This window comes from Megalops cyprinoides, chromosome 25, assembly GCF_013368585.1.
Source record: "Megalops cyprinoides isolate fMegCyp1 chromosome 25, fMegCyp1.pri, whole genome shotgun sequence".
Taxonomy (NCBI): domain Eukaryota; kingdom Metazoa; phylum Chordata; class Actinopteri; order Elopiformes; family Megalopidae; genus Megalops; species Megalops cyprinoides.
In genome coordinates, this window is record NC_050607.1 from 1,266,651 (window position 1) to 1,277,206 (window position 10,556).

At 42.3% G+C, this 10,556-nt stretch overlaps 1 protein-coding gene across 1 annotated transcript; it reads right to left on the reverse strand.

Annotated features, from left to right (window-relative positions):
• Positions 1 to 1,260: 1,260 nt before the first annotated feature.
• Positions 1,261 to 10,187, reverse strand: si:ch73-252i11.1 (uncharacterized protein LOC553517 homolog). Its single transcript, XM_036520118.1, has 12 exons — positions 9,846 to 10,187; positions 8,176 to 8,311; positions 6,631 to 6,967; positions 5,980 to 6,030; positions 5,638 to 5,764; positions 4,974 to 5,139; positions 4,765 to 4,885; positions 4,364 to 4,460; positions 3,648 to 3,735; positions 3,258 to 3,388; positions 2,769 to 2,920; positions 1,261 to 1,961 (listed from the first exon to the last, which is right to left on the reverse strand). The coding sequence occupies exons 1-12, from the start codon at positions 10,121 to 10,123 to the stop codon at positions 1,546 to 1,548; spliced, it is 2,100 nt and encodes a 699-aa protein (XP_036376011.1). The 5' UTR covers positions 10,124 to 10,187; the 3' UTR covers positions 1,261 to 1,545.
• Positions 10,188 to 10,556: the final 369 nt, after the last annotated feature.

Here is a 10,556-nt window from a genome sequence, read left to right on the forward strand (position 1 = left end):
GACCATGTATTGCAAAGATAATCAACTCCAAAGATTCCCGTGTTCTGCATCGTCAGGGAAAACTAACGACCAATCTGGCAGTAGGACACAGACAGTATCTGGGGGCGTCCCTCTCCCCAGAAAAGTTTAAAAACCGGTATTTTTCCTATCAGACCACGGTAGCCTGTGCAAAACAGCGCATATATCGGAACTATTAGCCCGTCTTTTCTGCTCGGGCAATTTCGAGACAACAGAATACCCGTCAGGGTCCATTTCATCGTCATTACACACTGCTCATGGCTCTCTTGCTCTCGTCCGGGGTTAGAGACATACAGTATTGTGCGTGTACTTGGTAGCTTAGTACTGGTATAACTGCACTGACCACGAACTGGTACATTTTGTTTTTATCCAAGTTTAATTTTTGTCCTCTCTAGCAGTACAAGTGTATGAGGATCACCTTATACTGAGTCAGCCCAAAAGAATTTAGGGATAATTTCATAATTACCACTCTTCAAAGTAAACATCCGCTTGTTTCTGAGGAAATACCAAATCGGAATCATTTCCATATTTGATATCCAGCTGGCGCTTGAAAAGGAATATAGAAATCATAAGGGGCTGGTGTTTGCCTGGTGTACGAAGCAATAAGCTGTTACTGCAAGCCAGTCAGTAATACACCCTCATGACTATTGTGCAATTTCATGAGTGACCTGCCAAAAAGTGGACTGCCATTTGAGAAACACAGTTTAAAAAAAACCAAAGCATTCCATCAAATATAAAGATGAAATGATGTATAAAAAGATTTTATTATCATTTCACAGTGCAGGTATTCATGTTATTTTTTATTAATTTAAATCCGATTATTTTTATTTACCTCATATTTGTCAACCTAAGAAAAATAGCCCATTCCAAATGTTTCCATTCCAAAACATAAAGTCTTAAAGCACTTTGATTATCTGGAAACTGAAGGTTTTCCATATTAATTCAATTACTGAAATACATATGATAATGAATACATATAACAGATGATAGAGATAAGGATGAAGAATAGTTAAATGATAGATTTCAATATTTGATCTTGCTACTGCAACATATTTGGATTAAAATGCACTCTTCTTTTAACCAAGGACACTACAGCAGTAACATAGTAACAGCCAGAGGTATTGCACTGTATAGCGCTTAAGGAATAGGTGTCCAAATACTAATCTGAAAGTATAACTTAAAAAAATACTTAACACTACATTCTCTCCAGCATATAAACAGTAATGTGAAAATGTGGTGAAACATCTGTCAGTTTCCAGTTGATTTAAAACTGGAGGAAAGATTAAAATGCTCTTGTGACTTCATATGTAATTATTAATAGAAAGCAGAGGAACAGACAAAGCTGTCAAAGAAATCCTCTGGCAGGTGAGCGCTTGAGCACATGTCCACCGGTGAGAGGCAGACGGTTATCTCCACGGTGTCCAACCTGCTAACAAAGACTCAAACCACCTTTGTCATTTCCAGAATACTGGGATGCCAGAACACCCATATCCCCTTTGACTTGTCTGTCACTTGGAAAACACAGAATTAACTAATGACACATAAACTGTCTGAATCAGAGGCAGTGGATCTGGGGGGCACACTTGCTATGGGGGGGGAGTATGCTGGTGCAGGCTGGGGTTTCGGCCTGGGCGTCGGCCTCGGTGGGGGCGGGACATAGTAGTTATGTACAGGTGAAACCGGCACATCATCATAGTACTGAATGAGGTACTCGGGGTATATCTGGTGCTTTTCAAACACCACAAATATCGAGGGGTCGTAGACATCATCCACACAGCTGTCATAGAAAATGGTGTCTCCGCCATCTTTCGAGGGAGGGCGAAGGTAACTGGAGTTTCCCTTCGTGTAGTTCCCGACCAGCACCCGGCAGACAAACATGGTCCTCATTCCAACAGAGCTGGTGTAGCTGTGAGAGTACTTGGCATCTCTGGCAAAGTAACTTCCTGGAAGATTGGGAGTTGCAGAGTAAACAGTATCAGCACTGTGACACGTACGAATGTTTTCCACATGCAAGAGTGTATCCCAGAGAATGTGTGCATGCTGATACTTATCCAAACCTCAGCTCTCCATCACTTAATGTATGTAAATATTTCCTAATTATGTCACATATTCAGTGATCACATGAGAACTACAAGGCTAAGCTATTATTCATAGCAATGAAGTAGAGGGTCACTTTTAACATGTAAGAGAGTTTCCCCCGGATCTGTCCTGACCCGGGGCCTCTGGATTAGCATTTCCAGCTAAACTCAGCTGCTGGTTTAAATTATATAGTTTCAGTTTAGAGCACTGAAGGTAGAAGTAAAAGACTGTTTCACTAATTGTGAGGAAAGCTTGGTAATTTTTACTGAATGTTGTACTTCCTGCTGTTTATATTTATTTAATATAAAGATAAGATTTGAGATGAATAAGAACATGAATGAGAACATGAATAAACCTGGACTCACCCTTTCCATAAGGTGTCTTTGTGTGTGTGTGTGTGAGTGTGTATATATGTGCGTCTGTATGTGAGTGTGTGTGTGTGTCTGTCTGTCTGTATGTGACTGAGTGTGAGTGTGTATGTGTGTGCGTCTGTATGTGAGTGTGTGTGTGTGTCTGTCTGTCTGTATGTGACTGAGTGTGAGTGTGTATGTGTGTGCGTCTGTATGTGAGTGTGTGTGTGTGTCTGTCTGTCTGTATGTGACTGAGTGTGTGTGTGTGTGTGTGTATGTGTGTGTGTGAGATGGCGTGATTTTCAGGGTATGTGGACCCACCCTTCCCATAAGCCGTCCCATGCGTTCCACAGATCCTCCAGTCAAAGTTCTGCAGGCAAATGGCATCGTTGTGTTTGCTGTCAGTGCCGTGGAAAAGCAGCTTCTCTGTGACGTTTTTCCCACCATTATTCTTCCTCATCAGGTCTCTTTGCCTGGAATAATATATAATGTAAAAACCCGTGCAAATGTATAAAAAGCTCCTTTCAGAATAAGAAAGTTCAGAAACACTTATTATGATGTTATACAACAGGAAGCCTCAACAAGGCTCAAACTGTGCATGGCACAGCTGTCATTAAAAGGACATTTTTAAAAAACGTATTAAGAAAGTTTAGGAGATTTAAAGACAGATTTCCACAAAAACAGCATACTGACTGAGTAATAGAAAGATTTTTGTCTTCATGGCAGTAGGATTATGGGACCAAAGTGGTTGTTATTCATACTGCATTGAGTTAATCGGCTGGTAAGGACCAGCACAGCACAGGGACTCACCACTGAAACACCTCCCACAGGGCCTTGTTTTGGATTCTCTCTATTTGGCGAATACTGAACCCTAACATGGACTTTCGGAAAAGCGCCAGAATTTCCTTGAACTCAGTTGTTGAGCGCTCCAAGGGCACTTTCTGGATGGGGAACAGGAAGCCATGAGGCAAAAAGTGGTCAGAACAACCCAAACACCCAGCTTGACACACAGACAGACTTAAATGAGGGCTGGTCAGACCTGTAATCCATGTCAGACAGCGGTCAACACTGAAATCACTGAAAAGACACAGATCTTTGTGTTCTAGGAAAGTGGCTTTGTTTGTTTGACATTTCATGTCTTCAGGTGTTAACTGCATTCTACAGAACATTTCAGAAATATACACATAATAAATACATTACCTTGTACCCAGTATCCGGTGTCACAGACTTGTCCCAGTGTCCTGGCAAAGCTTTGAAATTAGCAGCTCGGTTGACGGGACCTTTTTTGCTGAATGAAATGAGAGTAAGTGAGGATGAAATGCATGCGTGGCGAGTGATGCAGATCTTCCTGCTTCTCCACCAGCACTCCCTGTTTTAATGCACCAATAACCACTCAAAGCAACATCCACTGAAGACAACACCATCAATAAGCAAACATGTGAAGAAGTCTGTTACAGCCATCCCCTGGTGGACAACTGCATGACGGAGCGGGAAAAATTCAAACCTGCAGATGATAGTGCCGTCAGAAAAAATGGGGTCAAAAATGCAGGCAGTGAGACAGCTAAACCCAGGCAAAGGATCTGGTCTGATGTAGTAAGAATTTGCAAAAGAATCTTTTGAAAGCCACTGACCTGTGACTGGTACAGCAAAATAAAATCTTTCCCTAGGATTAATTTCAAATACTCAGTGACGCAGTTCTAACTGCAAATGCATGTTAAATATGGGACTCCTTTAGAGGGTTTAATTATGCTCATTAAACACGCTGCATGCTGTATTACCTGGTTCTGACGGTTTTCTCCTTTAGAGGGTTTAATTATGCTCATTAAACACGCTGCATGCTGTATTACCTGGTTCTGACGATTTCCTCCTTTAGAGGGTTTAATTATGCTCATTAAACACGCTGCATGCTGTATTACCTGGTTCTGACGGTCTGTGCATCCACTGAAGAGACGAACACAGGCCGCCTCCTGACTACTTTCTTGGTGTTGTACTGCTTGTTTTTCTGTATCATGTCTGTCAAACGAGACAATGTCTGAGCAAAAGAATACCACGTTTCCTTGCCAACACTGGTACCACATACAAAATAGAAATGCCAGAATCTTCACAGTTGTTGAAGGGACACTTTGGTGGCGGTGGTTTAGTCGTAGTGTGAGTGTGGCTTTTATGTGAGAGTTGTGTTTTGGTTGTGGTGTGAGTGTGGTTCATATGCGACGGTTGTGTTTTGGTTGTGGTGTCAGTGTGGTTCATATGCGACGGTTGTGTTTTGGTTGTGGTGTGAGTGTGGTTCATGTGTGATGACTGGAGTCTGCACGGATACCTTTGAAACTGAGTTCATAGGTCTGTGAGCCTGCTCTGAACTCCACCAGTGCGCTGCTGTCCTGCTGGTACCTCTGTTCCAGCTCCGCACTGCAGATGGTGGAGGCGCTGCGCCCCCCTGTCTGTGATTGGGCAGCAGACACACCCGTTAGGAGGCCCTCGGTACAGCTCTCCTGGATCAACAGCATACCGAGCATACTGGACACATACCGATGATGCGTACTGGATCCAGTTCCCGTACTCGTCCTGCCAGTACCAGGCCCACTCTGTGGTGAGGATGAAGGTGGGCTGAACCACAGAGGAAACGGTGGAGATACGCCTCACCTGGGCCGATCCGCGGGTCATGGTGTCAAAGTGCACAGGTGGGGATCCTCCACTGCGATGACACCAAAGAGACGATGAAGCAACACCTCACAATGCTTCCTACCTGAGTCAGGCAATACAAAGCGCCATAAAACCACAGTTTTATTAATCTGACATTTGACAGAGGGTACTGTGTGTGTGGGTTTGTGTATGTGTGTGTGTACAGTCAACCCCCTATAGTGCATAAAGGATAATTGCATACTCTGTTCTATTGTATAGCATATATTAATTCCAGGGCCTTAACATACTGCAAAACTTATGTTTATATTCTTGTTAGGTGCAAAGTATTACAACAGTCCCAAGCAGCTGATATCATTAGAAGTCAGCCATGTGCACATTTTCTTATGGAGACATTTGCACGCCTTGAGTGTGCAGCAGCTGTCGCCTATACAGTTTTTACAGGCTGAGGTTTGAATACATCAACAGTGTCCAAAAGGGAAGGTTTACACCTGAGAAAGAATCCCTGATTCCATCGCTGTCCCCCCTTTTAATTCCACATCATTACACATACCTGTACACGTTGGCCGGGTCACAGAAGTCTCTCTCAATCTCCTCGCTGTTGGCTATATCTGACCATCCTTTCTCATCTCTCACCTGCCACAAGTACGGCAGCTTTGAGTGCACCTTCCAGCACCTGTCTTTACAGAAAATCCCACAGGAGGTCATCTCTCTCTTAAAGCACCGCGCCCTGTTGTTACAGTTAAACTCAGTCATGTATATTTATATAGCCTTGCAGTTACTGTGTTCGTCTGAGAGGAGCAGGCCTGTGCAAAGCATACTGCATGTGGTCTGTTGCACAGCGATAGTCTTCTATTCTATGTGCTCATTTGTAGATGGGAAAAAACATTATTACCTCCATGCCTGCAGGTGCCTCGGATGTAGTACATGCATATCTCCGTTTTCTCTGTGGAAAAGAGGTTCTTTCACTTCATATCGCAGCGCTGACAAACACACTGAATTTCCTGAATTAAAATTCCTGATGATCCATCCATACGGAATGAGGCTCCGTATGGATGATTCTCTTTCATATCCAAAATGGCACAAAGAAAACTACTATCACTAAAGGTATGCTATACACTAAAACGATGCACTCACAAAGATACTGTTAAACACCGAACTGTTGGGCTAACACTGAAGGTTCTGGTCCTGTGTAGAAAGCTGGAGTTCGGCGTCAGAGTGTGTCTTGAGATATGCATCTCTTTCCTGACCAGCACACACTCCCCACTGTGATTCAACTACATATTAAATCTCAATTTTTGGAACCTCCACTGTATAATGATTAATTGACTCAAATTAGTTAGAACTAGTTAAATCATTTTCATTTTGCATGCTCTCACTGGTCTTAAATCTTCAGTTTAGTGATGGGGCTAGTTCTACGGAAATGAAGAGAACAGCATGAAAATAGGTCATTAATAAATGGATAAATTCATGAATAAGTAAATATTGAAAAAACTCAAGTCCATCATGGCATACAGTCAGCTACATCATGACATAAATGTGATACCTGGCGTCCTGGGTGTGTCTGCGGGCGTGTCTGCGGGAGTCTTGCTGGTTTTTGCTCCCTGTGTTTGATGATTTACACATGTGTTGCTGCTGTTGTTCTTCAGGGCCTGTATGTTCTGGTAGACGGAGAACATGGAACCGATCAGCTCATTGGGGATTCCTCTCTCCTGCAGGGTTTTCAGTGGGTGGGGCTCAAAGAAGTCATGTGACCTGGGGCAGTCCACCCCTGACCTGCAGGTGCCTCTGAGGTAGCGCTCACAGATGTGCAGTCTCCTGCAGCTCTGCTGATCAGGGCAGCTGCCGAACTCTCCTGTGCCTTTGTTGTATGAGAAGCACACCTGACAGGAAACAAATGTTTTACTGTGTTTCTGCTGAGAACTCTCTGCTTTGCAGTCAGCATTTATTGGTCTGAAGCAGGACAATTAGGGTTTGGCAATCATGAAGAAATGATATAGAGGCACATGCTTTTCCCTCTTCTTTGGCTTAAATGCTGTGGCTTCACAGTGGTATTTTATTTACCATTTTTTCATTAAGTATGTTTCTGTCACAAGATATCAAAGCATCAAAATAAAAATAACTTACACAAAGAACTAGGAATAGGTGAGAATATAATTTTTTATCTGTCTCTGTATACATCTAAAACCAGTTCTGTTTTGTACTGCAGTCTGTAGCACCTTTTGTTAAGAAGTGGGGCTAACTATAAATAAACTGGTAAGATCTCAGACTTTACTGATGCCAGCACCTGAAATAATTTATGATAACAATAACAAGGCTAACTGATAAGTACTAGTTTTTATGTCCAGTGATACTGCAATTAATTCCAAACTACAAATAGATTTACATGTTACAAACTTACATAACAGGTAGAACCACTGTAAGGCCAATCAAATTTTCACAGGTAAGTATCAAAGTACAACTAATCCATCAAAGACGTAAAAGATAAAATAAATCAACTGTGGTAAGCTGTCACACCCCAGCTGGAACTGAAACCATGTTCGGCTGGTGACCTAAGATACATTTACAGAGGGATCTAAGCTTTAGGCATTTACGCAACTTAAAAAGTGACTTAATCTTTAATAGATATTAAGTAGTGTCTGTTTTGAAAAACGACTGAGCTCATGAGGAAGAGGTGGAGCAAGGCTACACATCCTGTTGATCACACAGGACTGGGCTTTCCTACTTTCTTTCTAATCTCTGCTGTGGAAGGTGGCTTAAAGTGGTTCCTGAACTGCAGGCAGTGGGAGGGGCTGGGTCAGTGCTTGGCTCTCTCATCCCCATTGCTAAGGAGCCTGCTGTTGCTGGCATACCCTGTTCACACAAAGCCATGTAAACAGTTTGCCACATTCACATATTTCATGAAACATTCTTCCTGCAAAGTTGACAGATAACACTGCTATAACACTGCTGGTGTGAATCAGCCTGCCTACCTCTTTCATTAGATTTTAAACCAAAAAAAACTGCCAGACAGCCCCAAGTTGTATTTATTTAGTCAGCAGTGACAGCTGACTCCAGGCACAGTGATCCCAGAAGCGCTGGGGAGTCTTACAGGGGGCAGGAGGGTGTTGTCGTTCTGTAGCAGTAACGTGCACAGCTCCCTCCTATCCAGCTCATGCAGGTTATTGTCTCTCAGGACCTGGGCGTTGTGCTCTGTGCGCAGGTTATGGCCGAAGCGACACCCCTGTCTGCAGACAAAACCACAGAAACAATAAGAAACACAGCATGCAGGATTCATCCAGTGCCGTCGACACACCACCATTATGTGAGCTGACCGACACTCCTGCAGCTGCTGTAGCTATAATTCATTTCTGTATTTGAACTTTCATAAACATAACTGATAAACTCCATGGCAGTGATGAGGTCCAGTGCAAAGACCTCGACCAATCAATCAGAATAAATGAGCACATATGTATACAGCAGAGCAGATTAACAAGAACAAGACCAAACAAACTGACGTCAAGGCCAAAGTGTGGAGAGTTACCTGCTCACCTATATGACATCGGCACTGTTCAAACTACCACAAACTATGTGCAATAACACACTGTGTAGGGTGAAAATATTTTGAATCTAAGCAGCCGATAATCTTGAAGTGTATGTGTACTGTGTATTAAATTTGGTGAATCAACATTACTGACCACAGAGATCAGCAGAGATCAGTATAAAGTCCATCAGCTTTTCCTTGAGGTTCGCAGGTTTAATTCTGATAGAAAAGACCATGGGGGCAGCCCAACAGATACAAATGTGTCAGCAGGAGCTCAGCATTTCTCAAGGACACGTATTAAAAGGAACAATATTTCAAAGGTTAACACACAAACCAACAGAACGTTTTTCCTATTACTTTTGCTTTGTCATTAACAGAAAACGAACAAATTTTGTTCAACAGATAAAAACGTATGGCTCCATGCATGGACCAGTACTAATCCATCGGTAGTTTAAATGTACTAATATTTTGCGCCCTAGGTCTGTAACTCCGCGTCTACAGCTATTTATCAGCCTTTCCCTTTGTAGTGCCTGTAATGGGGAGGAAGTTAGTTACCAAAATAGCATGACGTATTTATTTTTGTTTATTAGTGAGACTAGATTAACAGGCTTCTATTAAATGCACTGTCTGGAAAATGCAATGCCTGTTTTAGACTTACCAGTCCATATCAACGTTTTTGTAGTACTTTTTGAGCTACTCGCAAAGACTAACTTGGAGGTGTTACCTCTTTTTCTTTCAAAAATTTTAAGGCATTTATTTCATTTCTGTCATTAACTTCACAGACAGACTTACTAACTCATTTTCTCAAACTTTTTGGTTTTGTTGTTTGCATTTGTTAAAACGGCCTGACTCAATTCAACAAAACAGTACAAACATTTTTACTTTTTGTGAATAAAAATTTACACTTTAATATCTCGTATTAAAAATCGTAGCCAAGACAAAATACATTTGACTGCGTCACGATACAGCGCTATCGGGTTTCATAGTTATAAACAGCACCGGCCGAGCAAAACAACTGTCTGTCTACCGCACTAAAACCATCCGTTAAATAAATTCGTATGTATCACAAGTGCTCATAGAGAAATGAGTAGCGAAACTGCTGTCTGTTTGTGATAAACTGTTCTGGTGTGTCGGGTTTGATCCACTGTGGGCACACATATTTACATGTCAGCACGTCGCATAGAGCTACTCAGTCGGCACGGAAGAGCCCGTGTCAGCTGGCGGCGGAACGCGCTTACCGTCCTCTGTATTTGCAGACTCCATAGAGGAAGAATTTGCACAGGTGTAAATTGTTACAGCCATCGCAGTCTCTGGCTTTACATAATCTGACTTTGGTTTTAGCAATGACTTGTTCCTTTCCGTTTACATTAACGACAGGGAAATTGTCGCCATTTCTTACGATGTTTGAAGCCCCGTCCTCGCTTGAAAGGTTCAGTCCAATATCCAGCACCAAATCCTCATATTCCATCGCCCCATTGTTGGCGCATATCACTTTTATTACGGCGGATTCTGCCATGCTGTGTGCTTGTCGAATGATTATGTCCCACTTTAGCTGCCTCTGCCGCCCTCAACTGAACGTAGAAGTCGTCATTAACCGTTTGATTTCAGGTGAATCGAAACCGAAACTTAGCGCTGGGCTACAGTAAACTCATCGACACATACACGTATATACGGTTGCATCCCAATTAATAAAGAAAAAAGACAATAGAATAAAAAAAATACTACAGTTAATTGTTTATACATTTATATTTGCGAAAGTCAAAAGGCAAAGATATTACAAGAGATTATAGATAGCCTATACAACAGATGATGGATGTAGCTGAGTTCTACACATTGTACACATCAATCCCTGACAAATAATAGTAAATATCAGTCAGTTACTACTGTGTCCCACTGATGTTTGTAACAGCGACTGGCCCCTGGTGTCTGCAGGTCATGTTACTTTGCGG

Bases quoted from the DNA above. Each gene is read 5' to 3' on its own strand.
- si:ch73-252i11.1 (XM_036520118.1), bottom strand. From the start codon at position 10,123: ATGGCAGAATCCGCCGTAATAAAAGTGATATGCGCCAACAATGGGGCG. The intron at 8,312-9,845 runs GTAAGCGCGTTC...TTTTGTCTGCAG, and splicing joins GTCTGCAAATACAGAGGACG to ACAGGGGTGTCGCTTCGGCC. The intron at 5,140-5,637 runs GTATGTGTAATG...GTGTCATCGCAG, and splicing joins GACCCGGCCAACGTGTACAG to TGGAGGATCCCCACCTGTGC.